Source organism: Buceros rhinoceros, unplaced genomic scaffold, assembly GCF_000710305.1.
Source record: "Buceros rhinoceros silvestris isolate BGI_N320 unplaced genomic scaffold, ASM71030v1 scaffold19649, whole genome shotgun sequence".
NCBI classification, from domain to species: Eukaryota; Metazoa; Chordata; class Aves; order Bucerotiformes; family Bucerotidae; genus Buceros; species Buceros rhinoceros.
In genome coordinates, this window is record NW_010430166.1 from 86055 (window position 1) to 98457 (window position 12403).

Genomic DNA, 12403 nt, shown 5'->3' on the forward strand with positions numbered 1-12403 from the left:
GACCTTATACACCCCTTTATGGCTCTACTGCTGGATTTTATAAACAACAGATACGCTTCCGTAACAAACTGGATCCTTCTAAACGTAGTTTTGAGTTTTTAATGTATTAGCGTAATTAAATAATTCACTTATGCAAAATTCTCTGGTTTTTGTAGTGCAGGAGGATGCTTTTGTGCTCTACTAGTGCCATGGCTCAGAGATGTGTGTTCTCTGTAACGGAGGGCTAAGACGTGTGTAGTCTGTGCTGCTTTCTGGAAATGCTTCTTATCTTCCTGGCTCAGTCTTCATGAAACTCCTCTCTGTTTAGAGTTGCAATATTTACTGTCGTCAGGGCAACTTCACAACCACAACACATGCTCCAGCCCTTCCAATATTGACAGGGACTTCCTAAAAAAGGAAAAAAAAAAAAAGGAAACATTTTCAGTAGACTGCTCTGCGTAGGACTAGAAGAAATTAACTGCACATTAAAAAGTACTGCTAAAACAAATTAGATTTAACTGGGACTCTAAAAACACAGAGAAGGCTCTGGCAGTCCCTGGGAGTTACAGGAGTGTGGCTGGTGATACTCTTAAGCTCTGTAAAAACCTTCATATCCCGTGCTCCAAAAACACGGACTGTGTAACTACAAAAGGATCTTGATGGTTTTAAATATTTCCTCGGTTTCAGTGGGGATGGTCATAAACAGGAGAACTCGGAAGTGCCCCAGCAGGGGCCGTTGCTGACAAACATGCAACAGCTCTAACAGCAACGACCCCAAGCCCTTCGAGCACAAAATGAGCGCAGCCTGCTTCGCTTGTCCATGCTCTTCTTCCACCCTTCAGTCTGAAAAGTTTTGTACAGTTATTTCATAGGAGATTCAACCAATATTTTATATAAGCCCATTCGCTGTATTTCAACAGCCTAATATATTGTTTTTCACAAATCCAGTGATTCTTTTGAAACAATCATTTTTGTTTGTCCATTATTCAGACAGATTTCTTCCTACCTGCAGAAAGAATTCCTATTATTTATTAGGCAGTTCTTTTGATTACCTCAGTCCACTCATTATTTTGAGCATCGTAGGACTCCACAGTGTCCAGGTACGTATGGCCATCGTAGCCCCCGACAGCATATAATCTGTCCCCCAGTGGACAAATCCCGACAGCATCCCGAGGTACGCTCAGGGGGGCCACTGTTGTCCAAGCATCCGTTTTAGGGTCATACCTAGGATGTTTTATGGTCAAATTTAGAAAAATCCATTGCAGAAACACATTTCAAATTTAAATTACTGATACCCGCTTGTTTTCTCCTGTATTGTAGTGCAGCTTACATCATGAACTGGTACAGAGAATTATGAGGAATGTGACTAAATATTGAATTTAGCCACTAGAGGGGTCTGTGAGCACATGAAATATTCCGAGATTTACAGGCTTTATTACCCTCTCTCACACTAAACAATCAATACATTTTAAACATAAATGAGGCCAGAGGGAATGACAGCAAGGCCATCAGCTGACTCAGGAAAGTTCACTCCAATATTCCTTTTTCTTTGTCTGTAAAGATTTTTGTCAGACTAATATTTTCAGAAAAATTCAATGCAAAAGAAGTTAAATACCTTATAGAGCTGATAAAACTTTATAACACAGAATGCAGCAGTATTTTATGTCACTGTTGTTTTTTATTTCCGATACGTACTCAGTCTATTTCCAATGGAAATTCAAGTGAATTCCAGGGCTCTTCCAGCTTACACCACCTAACTGAGGACAAAACTCAGCCGTGTTTTTCACAACCGAGAGTTGAATATTTGCACACTTTTCCTTTCTCGTCCCGAAATGACAGAATGACATCCACTGTCAGTGGATGCATTTGTCAATGGCCCTTTACTCAGCCAGAGGGGTTGTCCCAGCGCCTTATGTTCCCTTCTCACCCAGGGCTCAAGTGCTCTCCTGTCCTCCTCCGCTGTGCCACATGCACCACCGTGGCAGAGCAGCGTTTGACACCCAATATTCTGTTTCTGACAAAGAAATGTCCCGTTTGCGTTTTCCTAAGAACCGTGGGGAATACAAAACTGGGGTTAAATCGGGATCAGTATTTTCCTTTTTAAAGGTAATTACTTTGAGACATGGATGTAAAACCAGGTTTTCACTGCCTGCAGTTGCGGGCCACCAAAATCATTAGGCCAATGTATCGATGCACTATTATGTTTTCAAGTGTGAATTCAAGATAAAGCAGTTTATTTGGGTGTGTGTTTACTCTTTTTTTGCTTGCTAAATCAGACCCTTACCATATGTCTCAGCCTTATTTCCTATAGCAATATAGTTTCTTACAGAAAAAAAATTGAAGAAATTTCTTCTATTTATCTTTATCTCTCATCAGTTTCCTCCATCAGAAAATACAGGCGTAATGACTACTGCCTGTCTGAGTATGTGATATTTATTATATTTTTAACTTTTTGGTCAATATCATCCAAACTATTGGAGGAAGCCACAACTGAAAATCTTTAGGTTTGCTACTTGAGAAATAGAAACGTGACATGTCAAATTTGCCTTACTTGTCTTTACCTGGCCCCTGGGCAGCTCAAATAGAAGGGGGAGCTGGGAGGAATTCGCTTCTGAGTTAATTGTTTTGTTATCACAAGAGCTTTGGAAATCAGTTATTCTGCTCCAAATAGTATTTTAAAAAGCATAATACCTTTTACAAACCTAACATTCCAGTTGTGAAGAGATTTCCCTTGCTGCCATAAATTATTTTATATTTCCTTCCTGGAATGTGAATCAAAACCAAGTTCCTTACCTCTCTACGCAGTCGGAAAGTCGAGAGCAGTGGTTGGAAGCAGGTGCATCGTGACCTCCCACAGCATATAAAAACCCGTTGTATGTGGCGACACCAACGCCCCCTCTTCTCTTGGACATTGAAGCACATAGACTCCACTTGTTTGTGTGCGGATCGAAACACTCCATTGATTTTAAGCAGGAGCTCCCGTCTCGTCCACCAACAGCATACAGCCTGGGATCATTACCCACAAGAAGGCAAACAATTTCAGTCTTTAGCCCTTCATTTGCCTAAGAATTTTATTTGGTTAACTTCATTCAGACCACTTTAAAATTATTGATAAGCCCATCTGACAGCCACGCTCTGGAACTTTCTTTGCACAGAGGGTTTTGCATGCTGTATTCTCCATTTGCACTGTACGTTTTCAAGCAGTCACATGTGAAAATTAAGCTTTAAAATGCATCCCACCTTTTTTAAATGTGAGCTATAGATGGAATTTAATTGATGGATGATACATATGTTTGAAACATATGGGTAGTGTTCCTTATGACAGGCTTACGGAGCAGTTGACATTTTAGTATGGCGTTTTTCCTATGGTGTTAATATGTGAAAGAACTTTAATAACATCGTTATGGTTTTGACATATGTTTTTGATAGATATTAAACCTCTTTTCCTTGCCGTATTGAAGAAAATCTGCTGGACAGAATTTACCACACAGGTACGTCCTGTTGTCTTTTCAGCCTAAAGGTACTTGGCAAACAGCTGGAGTTTTAAACCAGCCAATGTCAAGACAGCATGTTTAGAATGAATGGAGAAAACTCACATTAAGGAGGATGGGGGGGTTGTGGCTTTTTTCAACGAGTTTTACAGATCCTGGATTTCCTTTGTATTTCAAGCTGACTTAGTGCAGCTAATCAGAGACTAGGAAACACGCGGACTTGACCTAAGTCACCTGAACCAGACTGGTTGAATTTTGCCTGAGAAGTGTCCTTTTTCTTTTTTCCAGTGACTAGAACAATTTTTAGACTGCTCTTATGTATGATTTAATTAAAGAATTCTTGACCGCTGTTAGAATAACACTAAATTTCTAGGTCTCTTTTCTAACGCTTGTGAGTGGAAGTCAGACTTGAGTTGTGCAGTTTGTTGCTTGACCCATAAAATACTTAAGGATTTGATTTGTTTTCTTTTCACATCATGCCATTAGATACAGACTACTTGTTTAGACAGCTTTCAGCGAGAGGAAATCACTGTATATACAAACAGATTGGTTGGGATTTTTTTGTTTTCCATAAGCATCTAGAAACATGGTCGTGTTTCCCGTTCTCTAAAGGAAAGAACAAATATACCATTATTGACTGATGTTTTGACCAGGCCATTTATTGGTCAAAAAGTGTCGCTTCACAGAAGCTTAAAGTCTTTTCTGGTGAGGTTAAATAGAAAAAAATATGGCATGACACAGGGAAACAGGAAAAGAAGCAGCATTCTGCTTGGTTGGACTGCAGCAGTAGCACCGAATGATGGACGTTTGATCTCGGCTTCTCCTGGTATGCCAGAAATGACATCACTAGACTAACAGACAGGATTTAAGCCAGGCTGGAGACAGTTTGTATCAGGAGTGATTGAGAACAGAGTCAGGATCAGGCTGGATTTCCTCTTTGACAAAGTGGTTTCCTGCATGTCGCTGTGGAAGGTACCAACAGGAGTTTCTGGTGATGTTTGTGCTTTGAACATTTCGTCTGAGATACAACAGGGACTTGAATAGGCAATTCTGCCTCTCTTGGTCCTTTGAGCTAGTGATTAAAATCATTTCATGCTTGAACGTGAAACCCTGATGTGCATGTGAAGAAGTTTTGCGTTTGCAAATGTCTGTTTGCTGACATCATTATTTCTGCTCTTTATCCTTCTTTTTCTCTGGAATTCAAGTAGTGAACAGGGAAGCCAGTGATAAATTTTCAGGATAAACTCAGTTGTCTGCCTGCAGCTGTAATATTCCTGTCCCCTACAAACTGTCATTGCCAAGTGCTTTCCACAGATTTAAATAAGGAAGGTTGGCTCAAGCATCTTTCCAATATAACCTGAGGCCTTTTACAAGACTCTTGTATTTCCAGCACGAGCCTATGTTTCTGAAGAAGAAAAACAGAATTCTGTTAAGCATTAATTTATGAATTGCTCTTGCTTGTGCTGAAATACAAGTACTTTCAAATAGGAGTGTACAACAAGGTGTAATGTGCTGTTCGCTACAGGTTACACGGTAGATTCCTACATGTGTCTGTTCCCGTGTAAAAGAGCTTGAGTGGCTTCAGTGTCGTAGGAGGATGTTTAAGTAAGTTTGAAAATCACGGTACATTGTTCTTTCCCAACAAGAACACGTGACCTCAGTGTACTTAAGTAACAGGGCAGAATAAATCTGGATAGGATAAGGTTTATGGAAGGCTGTTCTTTCCATACCTAATTATTAGACTTGGTTTTCTTTAACTAAGTTCACCATATACTTTTAACCTTCTAAAATTTAGTCTTGACTCTGAAATTGTGTGGTAAATTTGTAGATGCATGCAGGGGCTGTAAAATGACAGAGGAATGACTTCGTTTCTGTACACGTTCCTTCAAATAGCGCTTCCTTAGACACGGTGATCTTAATGTAAACATAAACCTGGAATATTTTTTGAAGGAGCTGATCTTACGTGCCCATAGGTTTTATTCTAGGTAAAATTCTGATGTGCATGTAATAACATTTTCAAATTGTTATAACTAAAAAGGGCTGAAAGATGTTTAAAACAAGACTGCAAGTTGGAAAACAATTTAGTGCACAACAGAGGAAAAGCTTTCCTTTCTAATTTTTGTGCACTGTATTTTCTCTTTGCTTTCTTGAGGTGATTAATTACTATAAAATTGAAAGGAAAACTTAAGAATCAAACTCAAGTATTTCCAAGGAAGGAAGCAAGAGAAAAACCCATGTTGACATACTTGCTGTTTAATGCTGCAACCCCCACAGTGCTTCTGGGGGTTGACATGCTGGCAACGTAATTCCATTGTCGAGCTTGTGGGTCCCATCTTTCTACAGTGTTAAGGTAGCTCCATCCGTCATGGCCACCAACAGCATACATTGGTCCTTCAAGCATTGCTACTCCTTGAAAGACAGAATTAGGGACGAATTACAGTATCTAATACTTCGAGTAACCAATTGTGTCTTAACTTAATACTTTCATGCCCTGTATGCAGATAAGCAATTTCAGCTGCCTCGTCATTTGGCAGAATAAGCACAGATAAACAAAATACTTCATATACAGGTTTGTTTTGTTTGGGTTTGGTTTTTTTTCTGATTAAGCATTATCTTTTCCAAAAGGGTAGAGCAAAGCTGATTTATTCCTCGTGTTTTCTTCTTGGACTTGTATCCCTTCCACTTGTGTCGACTGTGTTCTAAAACAAATCTGAGCCCTTAAATGAGAAATGCTGTTATTCTTTTAAAGAAAGGCAAAGGTTGAGCCAGGCAATGAAATATATGCCCAAGCCCACCACCTATTCTTATTCAGAGCCGGCCGAAGCTCTGTAGTCCTGCCAGTGTGCAGCCTGCATGGGTGGCTTGTTGGCTGCCCTTACCAGCTAAAGTACCATAACGTTTTAATGCCTGTAAGGGGGACGCGCTATTGGATAAGAGCTGGCTTGTACCTGTTGTCCTTGAGGCACAGGAGAGTGAACTTGGCTGCTGCTGCAAAGCTCAGTGTGGACATAGCCTGTGTCATTGTCCTTCTCCAGAGAGAAGGGCTCTGCTGCCTCCCTTTTGGGGAGCTGCGGCTGCTTGCCGCCGTTTGCTTCCTTTGCAAGGAAAGGCAAAATGTTCCAATGTGGCTGCTTAGAAGTTTTCTAAATCTGTCTGTTCAGGCCTAAATATACATGGCCTGATTTTTTCAAAAGTGCTAACTCTCCACAAAGTCACATGGAAGTTAATAGGAGCTGTAAGTGTAAGGCAGCTTTGCAAACCAGGCTGTGATGCACAGAGTGAAGCTGGACTTGGGGCTCTCATATTTAGCCCTGCAACATACTCGTTGGTCAAAACTATGCCCCTGCGGTTCAAAATTATAAGTACTTCAATGAGAATAACTTAATCTGTTTTGTCTTCTCCCCCTTTGCTACCTACTAGTATTTGCTCTTATAAATTTGACAGCCTAGCTGGTAAGAACCATGCACTCTACTTTCTCCACCAGGCAGTGGAGAAGGTGATATAGGCCACAAAGGTTTACCGAATAATTCTGGATCAGTCTTCTTCTATTATTCATTGAAATAAAATATTCAATGCCATTTGAACTTAGCAATGTTTCTGTACATTTAAGAAAAGCCATTTTTTTCAGAACTGTGATATCTTTCAGATATCATCATATCCTCCCCCCTACAGTCTCCTTATCTGTAGACTTTTTTGTAGTTACAGAAATAATATCTAGATCTCATAAACATATTATTCATTTGCTGTGAATGTCATAGTCACAGCTATGAATGTCAAAAAAAAGGCAGGTAAGTCTTTGAAAAATATCTTCTACAAATATTGCCACGTGTTATTAAATGCTTTAAAAATGTATAGCAACAGTGTTTGTGTCAATCCAAATTAATTTGTGCATGATGTGAGGTACTGACAGAGAACGAGCACCTCTTACCGAGGCCGTGCCTGTGGGTTGACATCGGAGGCATCACAGTCCAAACTTTGGTGATAGGGTTGAAACATTCAACGATGTTAGAGGTTTTCAGACCATCCCTTCCGCCCACAATGTAGAGCTTGTTGTCAATTACTGCAACTCCAAACTGTAATCGTCTACCATTCATAGTACCAATCTGTATCCAACTGTTAGTCCTGAGGTCGTATTTTTCAATTGTAGTGGTACCTGTAAAAATAAGTGTTATGAGATGGCCATGAACTGATGAGCACCCAGCAGCCAGTATAACCCAAAACGCTATTAACTGTAAGACTTTGAAATCCTGCTCGTGGACTCTTGCTGTGGCTCCCTGAGAACTTCAGTTACAAACTGTGTACCTGGGGAGAAAGCTGCATTAACTGCATGAGTATTCGATCAGGAAGTCTATGAGAAGAAACTGGGGGCAAGGAGAGGCAGAATTAAATGCCAGAAAACTTTTTAATACTGAAAATTTTGGAGTTAAGTTGAATCTGTAACTCATTTAAATACCGTGAGGGTAGGGGTTTGTGCTTTGCTTTTTGTTTAGTTTTTTTTAATATTTCTTATGAATATGTTACCTCATAACTATGTACTCTTTAACCATCATTACGCTTCAACCATTAGAGATGTCAAAAATGGAAAATCTATCCATGTGTCTGTCTGTCTTAGGACTTGGGTGTGCATCTTCGTTAATAGTTTTTTCTTTGTATGATGGAGACAGGCAGAAGACTGAGCAGTCTGAGTACACGCTCGGTTCCCACGTGCAGCTTCCCTGAGGTTCCCCTTTGCAGTAGCCTCTCAATAACTGCTTCTCTGCTGTAATATATAAGCTGCATTTTCAATTCTTTCTGGTCACTGAACTTGTAGTAATGTTTTTACTGCAATGATTCATAGGGCAGTAGCTCTCTGCCCTTCAGAACTGATGCTTTTTCCATGCACTGGCTCCTGCCAGTTACTCAGCAGCTGCAATAGCTCCTTGGAGAGCTGATTTAGCACAGTGGGGAGATGGCTCTGTAACAACCATGGTAGAAGAGACCATTTCCACTTGCATGTAGAGTGCACCCTGGAGCTCAGCTGCAGCTTGGCTGAGGGCAACCAGATGAGAAAACAGAGCTGATTCCCTGCCTGTTCCTTGACTGGGATTTGAGAGTAGAGAAGTAGTATTTTGAGAATTACAATAGGCAGTTAGTGGCTAAGGAATGGTTTACAGCAGCAACACAACCATGCAACAAAGCAGAAAAGAAAGGTAGCAATTGGCTTAGAGACCTGCTAGAGATCACCTGCTGTGCTGCACAAATTTAGGGAAATTAGGTTTAGCTTATGATATCTTTTCTCTCCTCTACCTGCTTTTCCAGATGCATAGACTAGGAAAGAAACTACCAGATCCAGCTGTGATAAAAGAAAGAAATTCTGCTTTTTCTGCTTTCCTTCCATCTTTCGTTCTGAGCAACTGCATTTCTTTGACTGTTCTTCCCATTCTGTTAGTCTGTTTTCTCTGCTTTGCTTCCTTCTCATTTATTCTATGCTAATATGTGAGCGCCCCAAAGTCCTCAGCTTCAAAAGAAGTGTCTCTCACACTAACTAAAAAACAGGAAAAATATGTTAAGGTATATGGCATGTTCATATGTACCCTGTAGGCTGTAATTTTTGCAGAGGCTGGAAGGTACATTTTGAAAGTTAATGTGGTTTAGACACATTCACATTTTTCAAAATATGAGCCCAAAAGTAGCTCTTTGATCTTCTTTTGATCATTTGAAGTTGAGATTTGACTTCATATAGCACCTGAGATAAGCACAAAGCCAAACCTGGCGTTCCCTGAGAGTTTTCATTATCACAGAAAGCGTATTATTGCCAGAGGTGGTAGTTACTCCCTCCTCAGAGCTGTTCTTCCAGCACACAGCAGTCTCTTAGGTGCCGTCTCCTTTATTTTACAATCCAGCACTGGCTCAAAGTATGAGTCAGAGCTGGAGAGGACAGTGGGGAGGACAGGAAGTGCAGTTCTTAACCATCAAAAGGCAAAAGTTCAAACAACTGGCTTTATTCCAAGGTAAGAAGTAAAAGAGGCACCAACAGGAAGTGCAGATGTTGACTGAAATAGCCCTTTCTTTGCATCACCTTTACTGAGAAAAAAAACTATTAGAAAATTTTATTCTTATCTGGGTAGAAGTTAGCTTAAAGATTACCTTGAATTCTTGGTTGTTTTATATAATTCCCAAATAATCAGTATCACCACTGAGACTAAATTAATTGCCACAGTTTCACTTCATTTTGCTGAATTGTCCTAGGAAGGAGAGTTTTTGTGTTGTGATGGCGATGAATGTGTATTTTACACTGGATTTGATTGCATAGAGACCCAAGCACCCCAAGGTCTCTCATACAGGAAAAATCAACAACTTTTTGCAAGCCATGAAATGGATTCACTTCTTTTTGATTGTCTTAAAAGTGAACTCTCGCACCTCTAAGTAATAGTGTTCAGCAAGGTGCTAGACTTCAAACTAATCACAGCTCTTTGGCTCCAAGCTGTGGGTTTGAAGTTTTGCTGTAAAAAATTATTTAATATACTGGCTTTTAAATGGGTTAGTGTAATATGTAAAGCTGTAAGCCGATGGCAGTTGTGAAAATAAAATAATAATAGCTGGAATTCATTTATAACATTTAATTTTCAACTGCAAATCTGAAAATACTGTGTATAAATCCTCAAAAGAAAGTTGCACATACTGTTGTACTCATAAAAACACACAAATCTTCCCATCTGAAGTGTTACAGTACAGTTTGACAAGCTTTAGCTGAGTTCTCTACAGTTCAGTAATGCTTTTGGTTTTATTTTCCTTTTCTTTAAAACTTTTTCCAGCCTTCTTTCTTCCAAAAAAAGCACAGGCTTCTGAAACAATGTTAAACAAATCTTGATGTACTTTGAATATTAATTTCTTTCTTCTGATTTGTAAAGTCACACTATACACATAAATTCTTACAAAACTTAACTTTACAATCGCCACCTGAATCAAACTTCTTTAGTCTGCACTTCAAGATGTGGGTATACGATTTACAAACATACGATTCTTGCAAGAAGAAAGAACATCTAACACACAGAATTTTGTTCTGTGATTTTTTTTTTTTTTTTTTTTTTTGGTAGCTTGAACATGCTAAAATTACTCAGACAGAACTCATGCGAGAGTCCTTCAAAAAGCAACAAGAGGCCACAGAATTTATCAAGTATCAGGAAGAACTACAAGAACGTTTTTTTTTTTTTTTTTTTTTTTTTTACTTTTTCATCCTTAATTTGCTCTTTTCCTGACATATCCTTAAATAATTGTCCTATATTCTCTGGGTGTCTGTAATACAATTAATACAATTAAAATAATTTCAGAACTTACCTTTGGTGGCATCCATACCTCCTACAGCGTAAAGTGAACCCACTGTAGACTTTCTAGGCTTAGTTCGAGGACTCTGCATCATGGACCGTCTTTCTGGTAGAAGATGGTACTTCATAGCCTCCATAAGAAGTTTCTGACACTCTAGGTCGTCTGCAAACATTGGACTATTTTCTAGATCGGCTAATAACTAAGAAATGAAAAGTGAGGATCTTATGTGTATCTAAATCATTAAAATTGTGTGTACTTTAATTAAAGTTTAATTTAAAATTACTTTAAAATATTTGTAGCTACAAAAACCGTAATTTTCAGTTCATCTCACTTGAGCTTTGCTGAAAAATCTGCTTTAATGCAAGCAAAAAAAAGGTAGGAAAAAACATCTTTTAGTAATATTTCTTCGCTTGTTGTTTTTCTGAAAACTTCCTTTTAACCTTTAGAAAAGGTTAAAATTGCAGATGTCGTACTGCACCCTCTAAATGCAGAACTCCTTTTGATGTGAGTATAAGCAAATCTACCGTGTAGAAATGGACATCTCTGTGACTAGTACAATATCTTAAATACATTTTAAATATATTCAATATATTTAAAATTAAATGCGTATAGTATTTTGATACTTAATCCAAAGTTGAATATTTGCATCTTTGCTTGTGGAGATCCATAAAGTCACTGTAGTGTCCTGACAGTCTTGATGTTCCTATAAAGTTTTCTGATGAGATGCACAGATTCTTCTTTGACACAGATACCACAGTGTCAGCTTACAATAAAACATCACGTCCACCTCTGGACCTTGCTCAATAAAGTGTGTCTTTCAGCCTTAAAGGACAAGTAATGTCCGTGCTCCGAATAGTCAGCAATCACCTAGACCCTTTCGGTTTTGTCTACTTTTTATGGCAATGAAGGAATAATTATTGTGCCTTAGATGCCCTGCGGTTTGGTAAATCTAAATAAATCTTTGCATGGTAACTAAGTGTTATTGCAGAAATCTTCTATCCTACTACTGTTGCTACCCAATAAAGAAACGCTGATCTTTTGTAATACCATCAGACTGACATTTTTATAGAGGTAATTCTGATCCTAGTAATTACACTGGCATTGTGGGATTTTTTTTCACCTGTGCTTACAAATAATAAACATATAATTTGTACAGTTGAAAAAAGGAAAAAAAAAACCAAACAAACCAAAAAAACCCAGCCAAAACCAGATGCTTTCTACAGAATTCTTTTCTCTGTCTTAAACGATGCTTGAGGCAAGCACATCAGCTGGTACGTAAGTCCCCTGTTAGCCTTTCTCGTTCATACCTGGGGTGGAAGTAGAGGCAATCTGATATAAGAAAGAAGCATTCCTAGGTCTCGTTGCCGGTTTTGCAAATCATGCCTCACCCACATCATTAACGCCTGGAATATGGCTTCTTCATCTGGAACATTGATGTCATCACTAGACAAGAGCTTTGCAATCTCATTAGCAGGGAGCAGAAGAAATTCTTGGTTTTTTATTACTTCTGTGAAGTGTTCCTGAAAAGGAAAAAAAGATCTCAATGCGCTGATGATATTCATACCCTGAAATAACATTTTCTTGGATAACGTTGGCTTTGCACGTGTTTCATTCCAGTTTGTTCTACA

General features: G+C 38.9%; 1 protein-coding gene across 1 annotated transcript in view; it reads right to left on the reverse strand.

The window, feature by feature from the left end:
* Nucleotides 1-327: 327 nt before the first annotated feature.
* Nucleotides 328-12403, reverse strand: part of KLHL4 (kelch-like family member 4) — a 41863-nt gene continuing 29787 nt past the window's right edge. Inside the window, exons 6-12 of the mRNA XM_010142937.1 lie at nucleotides 12083-12295; nucleotides 10788-10974; nucleotides 7399-7623; nucleotides 5717-5879; nucleotides 2773-2985; nucleotides 1032-1203; nucleotides 328-387 (exon numbers count right to left, since the gene is read on the reverse strand). Coding sequence (XP_010141239.1) covers nucleotides 328-387; nucleotides 1032-1203; nucleotides 2773-2985; nucleotides 5717-5879; nucleotides 7399-7623; nucleotides 10788-10974; nucleotides 12083-12295 — 1233 coding nt within the window. The remainder of the gene's footprint in view (nucleotides 388-1031; nucleotides 1204-2772; nucleotides 2986-5716; nucleotides 5880-7398; nucleotides 7624-10787; nucleotides 10975-12082; nucleotides 12296-12403) is intronic.